General features: G+C 46.3%; 1 protein-coding gene across 7 annotated transcripts in view; it reads left to right on the top strand.

Moving 5' to 3' along the window:
- AFTPH (aftiphilin) overlaps positions 1–9,337 on the top strand; it is a 67,673-nt gene extending 58,336 nt beyond the window's left edge. For 6 of the 7 annotated variants that reach the window (XM_077915641.1, XM_077915637.1, XM_077915643.1 and 3 more), the window contains 2 exons: positions 1,129–1,252; positions 8,181–9,337. In XM_077915641.1, coding sequence (XP_077771767.1) covers positions 1,129–1,252; positions 8,181–8,328 — 272 coding nt within the window. In that variant the 3' untranslated portion in view covers positions 8,329–9,337. The remainder of the gene's footprint in view (positions 1–1,128; positions 1,253–8,180) is intronic. The other variant, XR_013389789.1, reaches the window with a different exon arrangement.
- The last annotated feature ends 6,778 nt before the right edge of the window (positions 9,338–16,115 follow it).

Below are 16,115 nucleotides of genomic sequence, written 5' to 3' on the forward strand. Positions count from 1 at the left end.
TAAAAAGAAGCTTGTTAATAACATTAATATTTACATTTATATATAATTTTCTATCTTCAGAGAAATTATAAGTAAGGATTGATGAAAGTATAAGACATTGTTCCTTATAGTCTGCTTTTCTGCTATATTCTGAAACTACTAAACTTTTTATCTCAAGTAATTTGCTGGTACCACAGAGAGTAGAGGATTGATTGATTTTTTTTAATCTGAGTCTCTATTAACTAAAGTTGAGCTTGAGTCAAAAATGTTTAATTGTTCGTTTCAGTGTTTTTGTAGTCATTATTATTTAATATAAATCTATATCCAAAGGAAATATAAAAATATATGTGTATATTTAGTGAAGTCCAATCAAAGCTAACAAATCAGCTTCATTTTGAATTCCTTAAAACCAGACTGGATATGAGACCATAGAAATATAAGTAATCCTTGAGACAATTTTCATTTTGTCTAAAATTAGTGCTCTTATTAGTTTTTCTGGGAATATTTTACCCTCCCTGCTTCGGACCTGAAGAAAGAACATGTGGTATATAATTTATCTTTAGCACTAATTTGATGCTTTGAGTAATAGTTCGTGTCCTCAGGGCATCAGAATATATTTAACCAAGTCATTTACCGTATTTGAGACTTTAGATTAGCTTCTGAATCTTTTGGTGTGGAAGAAAGTGTAATGGAGGTAAAATGGTTACAAACGTGTAGAGGGAGAGAAAACTTCAAAAATGAGGTTTATCAGTCCATTTAAAAATTGAAGTATCATATAACAAACAAATCATATGTGCTCTCTATGCAACATTGATAACTTTCATATTGCTAACTAATCCAAAATTGAGTTTTCTATAACAGATAGAAATTTTAGAAGTATTTGCATATCTACTACATAAATGTTAGATGAATTAAGGCTGCATTTATACCAAAGTGAGATCCTAAAAGTATTTTCCTACTTTATAAAAATTCTGAAATGTGAAATCTATAATTTAAAAAACAAATGCAATACTACAGCAGTCTAAAGACCTTTTGTGCTCATAAAAGACTCAGATGTTTACAGAATGAGTGCCTTTTGCATCTTGGATCATGGCTGATTGAGTAACGCACTGCAACTTGCCCTCACTGACTGTTGTTTTATACTATAAGGTGTGGATCCAGAGTTGTATGAGTTAACAACTTCTAAGCTGGAAATCTCCACCTCAAGCCTAAAAGTGACGGATGCATTTGCAAGACTCATGTCCACAGTAGAGAAGACAAGCACATCTACCAGGTAAACAGCTAGTGTTCATTACACCTTGCTTTGAATTCTATGTTAAACAAAACAGCTCTAATGGGAAAGCAAGTAAGTTGACAGTATTTCAATATATTGTATTAAAATTCACTTCTTATTTATAAAAATCAATAAATGATGCCTCATTCCAGAAAACAGTTATCAAATTATGTTTAATTGTGAACTCTATTAGAATAGAGCTATTTCAAAAAAAACAAAAACAAAAAAAAACAAAAACAAAAAAAAAAAAGAATAGAGCTATTTCATGAGAGGCTGGGAAGGGCTGACAGATGAGGTTTTCTTTTTACCCCACCCCCATAAACTTTGTGGAGAAGAATTCTGATTAAGTATTGAGATCATAAGCCATTGTAGAAACAGTCCCTCTCCCTTCATAACCACTGAGCTGATCATCTGTGGGAACCCACTTTCACACTCCCAGAGTCACTTAAGCTAATCTTGCTACTCCTGACCTAAGATGGAGTAGGCGATGGCTACTATTTTATTTTCTGCATTATTGCTGATGTGCAGCACCTCTAACTTGGGATGTGAAGCCTTGCTTTGCCAAGCTTTCTGGGAGGCCCTTCAGGGGCATGGCTTTTATAGAAAAGCAGTGTTGGAACCAGATAGAAAGAATGTCACTTGGGCCCCTGTGCTCAGGATTCAGGAAACCTTTAGTTTTACATAATTTAGCACTGGAACAGTAAGCCATGCTTACTCCCTTGACACGTTAGCCATAAGAATAGGCCAGTTCCTAATAAGAGGTAGTCATTGTGAACCAGGAAATCACTACTGCGATAGCAAATACTGGTTGATAGGGGTACCATCTTTGTTGTTCCAAATCCATTATTCGTCAGCATTTTCAAGTGGAAATATTTACCTGCTAGTTGCTCGCTTTGGCAAAAGTATTATAGGCCTTACTCCTAAATAAATCCATTCTGCCTCCAGGTCAGATTCAGATTTATCTCTTTAATCAGTTCTTCTGTAGAAAAACATCCATTTAAAAAGCCCTTTTTTCTGGGGATCCCTGGGTGGCGCAGTGGTTTGGCGCCTGCCTTTGGCCCAGGGCGCGATCCTGGAGACCTGGGATCGAATCCCACGTCGGGCTCCCGGTGCATGGAGCCTGCTTCTCCCTCTGCCTGTGTCTCTGCCTCTCTCTCTCTCTCTCTCTCTCTCTCTCTCTGTGACTATCATTAAAAAAAAAAAAAAAAAAATTAAAAAGCCCTTTTTTCTTATGAATAATAAATGCTTACCGGTCTTAAAACTTTGATTTGAATTATCACATTGCCTTTCAAACTGTATTCTTAAATATCCATTCATTAAACCAGATATGTATTATTATTTATAATTATGAAAAGGCATTTTTACTTATTTCATAATTATGAATCTCCTTAACTTTTCCCTAGAATAATTTATGGCATGCACACACCACAGATTGTCATTCTCCTTGCTCCTGTTTCTTTGTGGTAACGCCTCCTGGCACTAGGAAGGCTTCCTATTTAGTGAACCTATTTGCAAATGAATCCTCCGTGGATTATTTTTGCTTATTTCCTAATTTTTTCTGTCTCCAAATCATATTTTCAAATCAAAAATCTTCTCATACAAATTTCTCATCCATTTTTTCTATAAATGCATCAATAGCCAAAGCTACTGCACATTTGACTTTTTAAAAAAGTACTGATGCTTTTATTGTTTGAGCTTTCCCCTGCCATTTTTAGGGCAACCTTTTCTAAAGACGGTTGTACCATTTTGTTACTTTTTTACCTCTGCTGTCTGACTGAATGAATTGTGGTAGTTTCCAGTCCCATGATGAGAATTAGTCTTTGTGCCATTAGGAGGAGCTCTACACCACATTGTCAGCTTGCTTGCTCTCCTAATTGTTGTTTTACTCATTCTTGAAACATCCCCTGTACACCAGGCAACCTGAACAACTCCTATCACTTTAAGAAATTATCTTCATCATTTCCCTTACTCTGTACTGTTACAGAGTGTACTAGAATCATTGTGTGTATCCTAAGGTTAGTGTTGTAACGGCGTTGAATTGCTCTCTAGTATCTGTCCAGCTTTGCGTTTAAAACACAACCAATTAGGGGCACCTGGGTGGCTCAGTGGTTGAGCATCTACCTTTGGCTCAGAGTATGATCCTGGGGTCCTGGGATTGAGTCCCACATCGGCCTCCCCACAGGGAGCCTGCTTCTCCCTCTGCCTGTGTCTCTGCCTCTCTCTCTGTGTCTCTCATGAATAAATAAAATCTTTTTTTTAAAAAAGCCATTTTAAAAAAATGAAACACAACAAATTGAAAAGAAAATGAGTTGCCAACTCTGTATTTTGTTTTGAGGAATTAATTATTTGAAAATGGTAAGAAATGCAGATATTCACAAGTCTTAAAGTTAGAAGGTAATACTGTAAAATGTCTCCATGAATGATTCTCAGTTGTACAGGGAAGAAAAAGATGGATGGCATGCATCACTTCAGGAGATTTTGGTGTCTTTGTTACTTTTACATTTTGTTCTGTTTTTCTTTTTGTTTTTGAATAAAACTACAGAAAGCAAAGCTCAGCAAACTTGACTGTTGACAACACACAGAAGGTAGGGTGACTGTAGGGCACACCACAAGGTTAAGAAGCTGTGCTGTAGGCAGAGGAAGGTGGCGAGTAACAAAAGGACATACTCTTTTCTAAGTGCCTTTGATGCATATGCAAGAAGTACATGTGCTCATCTCCTTCCAGACACAAGCTGTTACAAGTGACTTCTTAAAAGAGATGCAAGTTCTTAGTTTTAAAATAACTTAGTTTTAAAATAACCTGGGTGGCTCACTCAGTTGGGTGTCTGCCTTCGACTGCAGTCATGATCCTGGAGTCCCGGGATCAAGTCTCGGTGGGCTCCCTGCTCCGAAGGGAGTCTGCTTCTCCCTCTGCCCCTCCCCCTGCTCCTTCCCTTTCTCATGCACTCCCTCTCTCAAATAAATAAATAAGATCTTTTAAAAAATAAAATAGTTCCTTCTTCTTGCTTTACCTTTTCTAATATAGAGAAAAATTCCCTCCTGATTCTAATCAGTGGGGCCACCCAGTTAGTAGTGGCAAACCTCCAAGTCAGGTTTATTCAAGCCGAACGACTCATCGCCAAAAGTGATACGTACATCTTTCTTTTTTTGAGCTTTTAGTTGAGATATATTCCACATACCATGAAATCTACCCTTCTCAAGTATACAGTTCATTGGCTTTTAGTATGTTGACAACATTGCACAACCATGACCACTATGTAATTCTAGAACACTTTTATCACCCCAGAGAGAAACTCCATACTCATTAGCAGTTACTCCCTCTCTGTCACTTTTCCCAGCCTCTGACATCCACTCATCTGCCTTCTGTCTCCAGTAATTTGCCTATTCTTGTTATTTCGTATAAGTGGAATCATACAGTATTTGACCTTTTGTTCCTGGCTTCTTTCTCTTAGTGTGTTTTGAGTTTCAAGTTTGGCCATGCTATTGAGTGTATCAGTATTTTCCATTCCTTTTTATGACTACATTATATTCCTTTGTGTGATTACACCACATTTTGCTTACCCATTAATTGGTTGATGGATATTTGGGCTGTTTTTACTTTCTGATTATTCTGACTAATGCTGTGAACATTCATGTACAGGTTCTTGTGTAGACAAATGTTTTTCATTTTCTTGGGAGTGAAACACTGGGTCATACAATATATCGATATGTTTAACTTTTTGAGGAGCTGCTGGACTGTTTTCCAAAGTAGTGCCACCATTTTACATTCTTCAATAATATGTAAGGATACAAGTTTTTCCACATTCTCTCCAAGGCTTGTTATTGTCTGACTTTTGGTTACAGCCATCCCAGAAACCATTGTCTACATCAAGGTCAGGAAGATTTACACCTAGGTTTTTTCCTGAGAATTTTATAGCTTCAGCTCTTACATTTAGGTCTTTGGTCCATTTTGATTTAATATTTGAATGTGGTGTGAGATAGGGGTCCAACTTCATTCTTCTACATGTGGATATCCCACATTGTTTGATGAAAAGACTCTTTTTTTCCCCATCAATGGTCTTGGCACCCTTGTTGAAAATCAGTTTTCCATAAATAATGGGTTTGTTTCTGGACTCTGAGTTGTATTCCACTGACAAAAAGGATAAATCTTAGCTAATGAGAATGTAAATCAAAATTAGGTCACTGCTTTTGGATTTGAGAAAAGTTCATGATACAACTTTTTATTTTTAAATTCTCCTCAATTTTCTTCTTATAGTCCAAGAAAACTAGATCACATCAGTGCACAGTGACTACAGATAATACACAAACTATCAACTCTGTAAACTTTTTTTTCAATTTCCTGTTGCCTCTAAATAGCGCTTCTAAAGTAAGGCCATTAGTAGAACATCTAGAGTAATCTTTACTAACCATTTCTTGGGTATAAGCTTCTACCTTGCTCTCCTTTCCCACACCCCAACTGCATTCCACAAATGAGAAAGTCCATTTAGGTCCAATTTTATTTGTTGCTGTGTTTTGTTTTGTTTTGTTAAGATTTTGTTTATTTGAGAGAGAGCAAGCGCACAACTGGGCTGGAGAGGGACAAGCAGACTCTCCTCTGAGCAGGGGGCCCAACACAGGGCTCCATCCCAGGACCCCAGGATCATAACCTGAGTGGAAGTCAGACACTTAACCAACTGCACCACCCAGGCACCCCTGTTTGTTACTGTTTTTAATAACTTTTATCATTATAGGAGCAATAAGATATATTATAGAAACTTAGAAAATACAAAACAATTAAAACTCAGTTTCACATTCTTACCACTCAGATCTGTATAATTCCTTTCAGATCATTTGATATGCAAATATATCCATATGTGTGGTTTTTAGCCAAAAATGAGGTTTTATAGTCCATACCGAAATGAACTTACCTTTGCAGTCTGAAATCTCCATCTGTGAACTTCAGTACATTTTTATTCCATCTAATACCAAAGCTATATTCAGATGTCCCCTCAATACCAGTTCTCAAAGCAGGGAACTGTTGTACCTGGCTGTTTCAGCCTCTAAGCCTCCTTTAACCTGACTTATCTACCTCCCACCCTTTTGTTTGTGTTCAGTTTTAACATTAGCTTATTAAAAAGATGTCCAGGTGTCCTGCAGAACGTCCCAACCTCTGGATTTATCTGTTGGCTTTCTTCTAGTAGTATTTAATATGTTTCTCTAATCCCCCTATTTCCTGTAAGCTAGAAACTATATCCACAAATTAGATGAATTCGAATGAAAGGTTTTGGCTGGAATACAGCACAGGTGTTGTACCGCATCAGAAGTTGCATAGTGACCTGGTGACTCCTCAGTAGTGATGCGAAGATTGACCGTTGGTGAGAGCCTTGATCTCTTTCCATTATACAGACACTTCCAGTCTTTCACTTTGAGACTAAAAATGAACTCTCTGGTTTTTCTTCATCAAACATCCACCTAATAATTTTGCCACCATTTAAATGCAATTAAAATTGTAGATTTTAAGCAGAAAATACTGGATTGCTCTCCCATTCTTCTGAGAAACCTTAGAACTGAGTATTGGTTGATCTGATGGTTTCAATGCCCACCCCTCGTTGAAGAACTTCGGTCTTAAAATTGTGATGTTTGATTTTTCCATCATTCTATTAAATCTTTTCATTTCAGCCTGAATTTAAAAGTGACAACAGAAAAGCCTAGATATGAAATAAAAGCCCGTTATCTATCTTTCCCTTCTCGCTTCATCTCCTGACTTCCTGTTCCCCATTCCAACGACAAAGAATTCAGGTGGAAGAAATAACTTGTGTCACACCTAATATAGGACCAACTATTTTACCATAAAAGAGAATTGGGCTTTTTAGAATCAACAATTTTAAACAAAATTTGGTCTAAAATTAATATCTCAATGACTACAACTATTCTTTCAATATATTTAACATCCTGGAAAAAAATCAAGGTTGGCTTACAGTCATGTGCTCAACTTGAGCCACATTTGAGGCTCACTTGACATTTCCGCAGCTCACCATCTGGGAAGCCCTGGGTAAAAGGGGTTCTTCCTGAAGTGCTCACCTCTAATATCAGGGGCCAGCGAGTAAAATCTACTTCGTCTACAGAAGCCCAAGGATTTCGAGCTTTCCCCTCTCCCTGAGCACTTCCTGCCTAAGTCCATTCTCAGCACCTGCGACCAGCTCCCGTGCTGCTCCTTTTGGACCTGCTGTCAGTGTCCCAGCAGGGCTGAGACTGGGCGTTTCTGAGCCAAGGGCTTCCTCTCCTGGAATTCCCCAGGAAGGGATGAAGAACGCCTGAGGTTAAAATGATTTACAAGGCCTTGTGCCAGACATACTTATGTTGAAGTAATTTTGGTAGTTTAGTGGGGTTCAGGGGGAAATCCAGTTGGGTGAAGTTTTATTAGGGCTCCAGCATGATATTTCTGCTTAGTAACATTTTAAAAGTGTGCCCGGGGATCCCTGGGTGGCGCAGCGGTTTGGCGCCTGCCTTTGGCCCAGGGCGCGATCCTGGAGACCCGGGATCGAATCCCACGTCGGGCTCCCGGTGCATGGAGCCTGCTTCTCCCTCTGCCTGTGTCTCTGCCTCTCTCTCTCTCTGTGACTATCATAAGTAAATAAATAAAAATTAAAAAAAAAAATTATAAAAGTGTGCCCGGGTAGATGCTTCTAGCCTTAAGCAGATCTGTGAGCTGTACCTAGGTGCATGCGAGTGTATGTGTGCACACGCCCAGCTGTAACGCACATACACAAATGGGGATGCATCTTCGGAAGAGTGGTACCTGGCGCAAGAAGCACACACAGTTCCTTACGGGGTCAGGAACTGGCAGAGAAGTCCCCACAGGCCGCTGTCTACCTTGAGAGTGGATTTTCTCCCTGCTGTCTTACAGCAGAGTCCTGTCAACACACTTCTCTTTTTCATTTGTCCTTAGGAAACCGAAAAGAGAAGAGCACCTGAGTGAAGAAGCCATCAAGGTGATCGCTAGCCTTCCTGACTTAACGTTCATGCATGCTAAGGTGTTGATGTTCCCAGCCACGTTAACACCTTCCACAAGGTCCCAGGAGAAAGCGGATGGATAACTGATGTGGATTGGACAATTTCAGTTGCTTTTCCTTCCCTCCAGCCCTTCCTTACCTACCATCAAAAGCATACCTGCTCTAATTAAAAAAAAAAAAAAAAAAAAAAAAAGTTCAGCTGATTTGTTGGTAAGCCGCACTAGAAAGGTATACATAGTAATGTATATTTATTTACATACTGAAGTCCTAAATTTATATTAGAAAAAAAATGTAAATAATCGGGGGTGAACATTTTTGAAGATTTATTCTTTTTGTGTTGCTGGGGTGTATACATTTATGTCTTTGTGAAATACACTGGTGGTGTCCTTCTTACAAAACTTTTGAAATAAAAAAAAGAAAATTAAAAACTCAAATCTCCACTGTCTGTGAAATCCCCTTCAGTCTTTTCAGATTACATTGAATGTTCTATTAATTTTTCATATCATATGTTGAATTACTTTTGCTATCATAAATAAGCTCCAAAGTCCCTGTTTAGCTTTCCCCCCCCCCCCCCCAATTTTATGTGTGGTGGGTATGTTTCAGATCTGGCTTTTTGTTAACATTTTTGCACTCTTTTTTAATCTTTTCAATCTGGCATATTGCTGTTTGACCTTTTGCAAGGTACTTTATCGATTGCTCTTTTGTTATAGGGTGTGTGGATCATTGTCAGAACTTGATTGGAGGGGTTTAAAGAGATTGTGTCTGTTTTAAATCAGTTTGGTTTGGAGAAGGACCAAATTATATGAATGTCTTACAATGAAATTTACTTGTTAATGATTTTTTGTTTTATCGTACCACTATTTTTTGAGGATTTTGCACAGTGTAAAATGACATAATCATAGATTGCTATGGTTTAGGCTGTATATACAGAAAAAAACTATGGGTTTTACATGTTTGGGGAAATTCCTATGGAAAAAAGAAAGACACGTAGAAGAACCTCTGACAAGGTTAATGTGCATGCCCAAGGTCTTTTGAGATTTCAGTGTGTAAATTTCCTTTTAGCTTACACAAAAATAAAATAATTTAAAAGAAATTGAGCGTGGTGTCTTTATACTTTGGTATCTGAGGGAAAATATGAGTTTGGATGCAAAGATTTATTCCATTTTAATGTATTTCAATCCAGAGGAAATCATTTAGCAGGGCTTCCACTTTTTTGAAAGCAGAAGGAATTAGGATCTGGCCCATGGGAACTGGGTCAGTACTAAAGGGGAGCCGTTTTTATGTAAAACATGAGATTATAAAAGAAATTCCCATGATTCACTATAAATGTATCTTCATCAGAATTGGCAAGATTAAATAAGGGTTTACAGGGAATTTCTGTCTTTTCCAGAAAATACATGCATGATATCAAGGTGAGCAGGAAATTTCTACAAGGTAATCTTTAAATATTGTTATTAGCCGGGTGCCCAGGTGGCTCAGTGGTTGAGCGTCTGCCTTCGGCTCAGGCCGTGATCCCAGGGTCCTGGGGTCGAGTCCCGCATTGCCTCCCTGCTCGGCAGGGAGCTTGCTTCTCCCTCTCCTCCCTGCTTGTGTCTCTCACTTTCTCTCTCGCTCACTCTCAAGATCTTTAAAAATATATAAATATTGTTACTAGCTGTTGTGTCAGCCGAGTCACATGACCTATTTCATCAGAGGGTGGCAGCCCGCCCGACAGCGGCCCTCAGCCTGTGGGGAGGCTCCGGTGGAAGCCTCGGCCCCTCCCTCACCAACAGTCCTGTGCTGCCGGGTTCACCCGGGCTGTGGGACCCCCGTTGCAAGCACAGCCTGGAGTGACGGCGCCTCTCCATCCTCCACCCGCCATCTCCCCAACTTTTCTGGAGGGTTTTGGGGGTTCTCTCCGAATAGTCCCAAGTCCTCAGTGTCCGGTGACCCTTCCGAGTGGAAGGATAGAAGCACTCAGCAGAACTTCACCAGTTGCAGTAACTAGAGCCCAAAGGGCTGCTTCTACCCTGAGACCAAACCATAATGGCAGCCTCTCCCAGCCGTGGATTAGCTGCGTTCCTGTGAGAAAGGTCATCAGCCTCTCTGAGACTTAAAAGGGCACGGTACTACCCTCCCGTGGGGCTGCTCTGTTCTAATAAATGTAGAACGCTTGTCACGTGAGGAAAGAGCCAACGTAGCCAGAACCTAGAGGCAGCGAAACCCGTGATGCTCCCCACACACCCCCCCATCCCAGTAGATTCGAGAAGCCATCGGAGGAGGAGGAAGGATCCTGGCAAGTAACAAGGGATGGCGTTATTTAGAAGTGGTCCAGGGATGGGGATCCCTGGGTGGCGCAGCCGTTTGGCACCTGCCTTTGGCCCAGGGCGTGATCCTGGAGACCCGGGATCGAATCCCACGTCGGGCTCCCGGTGCATGGAGCCTGCTTCTCCCTCTGCCTGTGTCTCTGCCTCTCTCTCTCTCTCTCTCTCTCTCTCTCTCTCTCTCTCTCTGTGTGACTATCATAAATAAATAAAACTTAAAACAAAAAAAAGAAGTGGTCCAGGGAGTCTTCGTCCTCGAAGTGGCCCTGCCTCAGTGACACCCACAATGGATATGTCTTCTTAGAACCACATTCTAAAAAACTAAATACAAATAAATGAACAAATAAAAATCACAAAATAAATCTGACAAGCCAGATTCCCTGCTTGTCTGTCCTATGGGCCTTTGATGTTTTCGTCACAGCAGGCACGTCCCCTCGCATTCTCACAGGTTAAAGGCCGACTCGCCTTGACCCGAAGTGCCCCCACCGAGCCCGAAGGCCGCGGCAGTGCGGGGAGCGCCTCCAGCGTCTCGGGGTCTGTCAGCCCAGGGAGAGCCGTGGCGGCAAACAGCAGCTGACCCTTGTCTTTCTCGTCAACCGGGCGGGCCCTGCAGAGCCGGGGAGAAGAAACCAGAGAGCAGAGGCCTTGAAAGCCGGCCACGCGCAGTGGACACCGGTGTAGCCGTCAGCTTTGTGTCCTCGACGCCTTCAAGCCAGCTCCCCTCAGCCCCCAGCCTCGCATCTCCCCTTGCTGGTCAAACCCCAGCAGCCGTACCTAGGTCCCCATTTAATCCAGACTGGGAAATATGGGAGAAATGTCCCTAAATTGAGTCATGTGTCACTACTATTTTTGTGAGTCATGCTTTTATATAGAAGCTTGTTCTTCCCTCTACATGATTATCATGTTCTCTATTTAGAACCTGCCACTTCGTTCCCTCGCGTTTCTTGAATCCGTTAGGATTAGGTTTGGCTGTGAGTAACAAAAACCCAAAATACTGCATTCCGTGTAATAAGATTCATACTTCTGTCATACTTCGGAGCTGCTCCGAGATTGGAATGTGCCCTGCAGTTGGAGGGGCACCCATTTCACCGGCAGGGGTCTTTGTGTTAGTGACACACCAGCTCATGCCGTCTACGGTCAAGGCCCAGGGTTGATGAGACCTGGTAATGGCGGCTTAAACCATTGAGGTTCGTTTGTCTTGCAGGCTAGGGCTGGCGACCGGGCTCCGCGAGATCACCGGTGACTGACGCTCTTGACTATCTCGTTGTTCCGCCACCACCCACACGTGGTGTCTACCTCATGGTCCAAGGTGGCTGCAGATGGTTCGGCCACTAGCCCTATGTTCCAGCCATCAGTGAGGGAAGAGCGAAGAAGAGAGCATTCTCCCTCTCCTTAAGAGCACTTTCCATAAGGTCTACAAAATAACTCTAATTACTACCTTGTGGCCAGAACGTGGTGGCAGCGCCGTATCTGGCTACAAAAGAGACTGGGGAGGACCTGTGTTCTGGGCAGCCTCTAAATGGGAGTCTGGTAGGAAGAAGGAGAGAACAGGCCCTAGGACATCTGCAGAGCTGGGCCTCATTTTTCACTGCATGCAGTGTTTCACTGAGTTACAGTAATACCTAGGGAAGTGGATTCCAGGGTCACTGTCTCAGGACGGGATCTGTTGACTTCCTGGTGTTCTAAGAGGGGAAGGAATCGGGGTACCTGGGTGGCTCAGCGGTTGAGCATCTGCCTTCGGCTCAGGACGTGATCCCGGGATCCTGGGATCGAGTCCCACATCGGGCTACCCGTGTGGAGCCTGCTTCTCCCTCTGCCAGTATCTCTGCCCTTTTCTGTGTGTCTTATATGAGTTTAAAAAAAAAAAAAAAAAAAGATTTAAGAGGGGGAAGGAATCTATAGTGAGCAGCAACACAAGTTTACTGGGACCTGGGAGGAACAGATGCTAGGACACAATCCTGGATGGTAGAAGAGAGCACCTGGGGAGGTAGAAGGGACAAGGGATGGAGCTGGGGGTCGTGTGTTCTAAAGAGAGTTCTCCACTAACCAGCTGTAGCGTGTGGAACAAATCCCTTTTCCGAGTCTCAGGTAGTTCAGAGTCTATAGAATTGAAAACTAAGGTAGGAAGAAACCTCAGAGAACCACAGAATTCTCGGGCTGGGAGATGAACGAGACAGATGCCCAGAAACCAGCCCCAGGGGCCCTGCAGTGGGGGAGGGGAGGGCTGGCCCCTGCAGTGACTCATCGGGCCTCTATGTCGGGGGACGGGGGTGTTGCAGATTGCAAATTTCAAAAAGCCAAGGATGATTCAATTCTCCAAGCTGAGGAAATGGGAAGTCTACACAGGAAATCGACTTGCCCAACATTACGCATCTATAACCAGAGGCAGGACCTGAAAACGGTTTTCCTGACTCCCGGTCTTTTCATCTGCAGCCTCCCACATCTCCCCACCTTGGAGGGGTGGCTAGGCCAGCCTGTGTCTGAGCCACATTCGTAGGGACCTCAAGGGAGCTGCGAGTCCCAGAAAACAGGGGCACCACCAAGCTCGCTCTGATGGCTGGCAGGACCGGTAGGACTTCTCAGTGGAGACCCAGGGTCCCCACAGCCTCCGGCAGTGCTGTTCCTGACAGTAAGTCAGCCTGACCCCCGGAGTCTTATATGTCAGTTACCCGTTGTTTCAGCTTATCCTTCCGGCCCGGGCTCTAGCTCAGAGGAGCATTTCTTTTTTTTTTTTTTTTTTTTTTTTAAGATTTTATTTATTCATGAGAGACACAGAGAGAGAGAGAGGCAGAGACACAGGCAGAGGGAGAAGCAGGCTCCATGCAGGGAGCCCCACGTGGGACTCGATCCCAGGATCTGGGATCACAACCTGAGCCAAAGGCAGATGCTCCACCCCGAGCCCCTACCCCCACCCCCCGCGCCCCTGAGAAGAGCATTTCTCAGATGACTTCACATAAGACCCGTGACCGTGTGACCGTGTGACCGTGTGACCGCGGCGCGGCACCTGCGATTTCACCCTGTGCCCCCCGGGCCCCGCTGCGGGATGCGCTCACCTGCCGGCCCCTCCCGGGAGCCCTTCCGGCGCCCCCACTGGGCCCCCCTCACCCACGCGGCAGCTCCCCAGCCCCCAGGGCTCAGCAAGCGTCACCAGCCCACCTGAGGCCCAGACGCGGGCGGCGCTCCCGTTCTGTCCCCCGCCTCCCCGGAGCCCTGAGAGGCACCCCAGCTGTCCTCGCCCCAGTTCCCTGGTGAGGCAACCGAGGCCTAGAACGTGGAACGGCCAAGGTCACTCAGCCAGAGGAGGAGAGTCTAGAACCCAAGCCGTCTGGTCCGAAGGCTGAACGCTTCCCTAGAGCGGCAGCGGCCGGGCCGCGGAGGGCCGAGGCACCTCTGGGCACTTCGGGGCGGCCCTTGGCTCTCCTCAGGCTGCGAGGCCCGAGGGCACTTAGGGACAGTGTCTGCCCCTGTTGGCCTCGGGCCCCCGCTCGGCGCCGCCACCTGGGCAAACCCTCACCTCGTCCGCTTCCTAAACTAGTTCATGCATCAGCCCCCTGGTGAGGTACACGGGGATCCTTCCAGAATCTGTGCTTTGCCTTCGCCTGCAAATTCCGCAAGCCCCCCGCAAGCCCCCCGCAAGCCCCCCGCAAGCCCCCCGCAAGCCCCATGTGGTTTTCCCCACAACATATCCTGTCCTGTGGCTCGGGGACTCGGCCTCCAAGCTCTGGAGCAGCCGAGGCACCGTGCCCGCCCCAGGGGCTTCCATTTGGCCGAAACCATCTGTCTGGGGCTGGTTTTGCCTCAGCCCCTGCCCTGCAGGCAGCAAGTAGGGGCCGGCCGAGTGGGGATCGGGGCCACTCCGGGCCGACCCTGTGGTCTACACCGCCAGTGGCCCCTGGCTGAAAGTGCACGGCTCGCCAGGAGACCCCCAAACCTAGAATCACCCCCTTCCCGGGGATGCCCCCCAGGTGGTTGTCTGGGAATTGGGGGGAAATCAGCAAGGACGCCTCTCCGAGCAAGGCCCCACGTGACCCCCGGGTTGGTCCTCAGACAAGCTGGGTACCCCCAGGGAAGGCACGCTGACAGTCACTCCCCCGGTGACCACGAGGACCCTGAAGGCACCGCTGGGCCATGATGACGGCGGCCACCCGCTTTACCCCCCACCCCCCGGGGCCCATCAGCGGTGGGATCCACACCCCGCTCGCCTTCCGCTAGATTCAACCCCCCCCCGACCCCCCCTGCTGCCGTGCCTGGGGCGGGTGGGGGGGAGCAGGGCGCCCCGGACCGTCCCAGCCCTAGGGCTCCGCTCCTCCGAAGCCGCAGTTTGACGGGCTTATGGTTTGTTTCACTTTATTTCTGCGGAGTTGTCCTGGGAGCCGGACCTGTGACCCGGTGGGAGCCGCTAATCATGGGCTCAAGACGACGGCACAGACCAGCCTTCGGCCTCCTGCCTCCGTGGGAAGACGCCGCGCCCCGCCAGGCCCAGGAGAGGCCAGAACTCGGCGGGCGGCCCCTCGGGCTCGTGGCCTCGATCCGGGCCTGATCCCGGCCAAACCCCTGCTCGGATCCCAGTCCCGATCCCGCCCGGATCCCGGCCCTGATCCCAGCCCTGATCCTGGCCTCAATCCCGACTCGATCCCTGCCCTGATCCCACCAGATCCCAGCCCCGATCCTGCCCCCGATCTCGGCCTGGATCCCAGTCACGATCCCAGCCCGATCCCGGCTTGATCCTGGCCCTGATCCTGGCCCCGATCCCGGCCCTGATCCCAGTCCCGATCCCGCCCGGATCCCAGCCCAATCCCGGCTCAATCCCTGCCCGATCCCGCCGCCGATCCCAGCCCCGATCCCGCCGGGATCCCGGCTCCGATCCCAGCCCCTGGAATCACCCCCGCCTGTGCACCGCGCGGCCTGGGCTCCGACCCGCGAAGGGGAGGCGGCGTTTCCCTTCGGCTACTATCTTGTAACTCCCTCCTAATTTACAATCTGTTTGCTGTTTCAGATGTTTGGAAAGAAAACTCCTGAGTCAGCAGCTCTGGAAAGCTTCATTTGCAGTGAAATCTGGACTCTTCTTTCCCATCCCAGATTTTGTTTTGTTTTGTTTTGTGGCTGGAACCTCACATCTGTGAGGCAGGCGGGACCTCACGGGCCGGGTCACCAAACACCTATTGAAAGGATGCATTCAAGGGTGGCAAATCTGGGCAGAGCCCACGGGTGACAACTGGTATTTACCTAATGTCGGCCTCAGCCGAGCGGACAGAGAGGAGCAGGATGACAGCCAGTGGTGGGTCCCGGCTCCCGAGATGGGGGACCCCCGCAGGAATAGTGTCTCCACCGCCCACCTCTGCGGAGACCGTCCTCCCAGCCACTTGCACAGCAGGTGACACTGGTCCATCTGGCTGTCCAGGGCGGCGGCGAAGGGGCGCGCGCTTGGGAGGGGCGACAAACGGACCTGGAGCCGCAGCTTTCCTGGCTAGCTGTCCCCAGCTGTCACCAGCCCCCGCCACGGGGCTCCTGAGGTGGCCTGAACATCCCTCCCGGGACAGCAGCAGCAAGGAGGCAGCAGGCTTCGAG

The sequence above is a fragment of the Canis aureus genome, chromosome 11 (genome assembly GCF_053574225.1).
Source record: "Canis aureus isolate CA01 chromosome 11, VMU_Caureus_v.1.0, whole genome shotgun sequence".
NCBI classification, from domain to species: domain Eukaryota; kingdom Metazoa; phylum Chordata; class Mammalia; order Carnivora; family Canidae; genus Canis; species Canis aureus.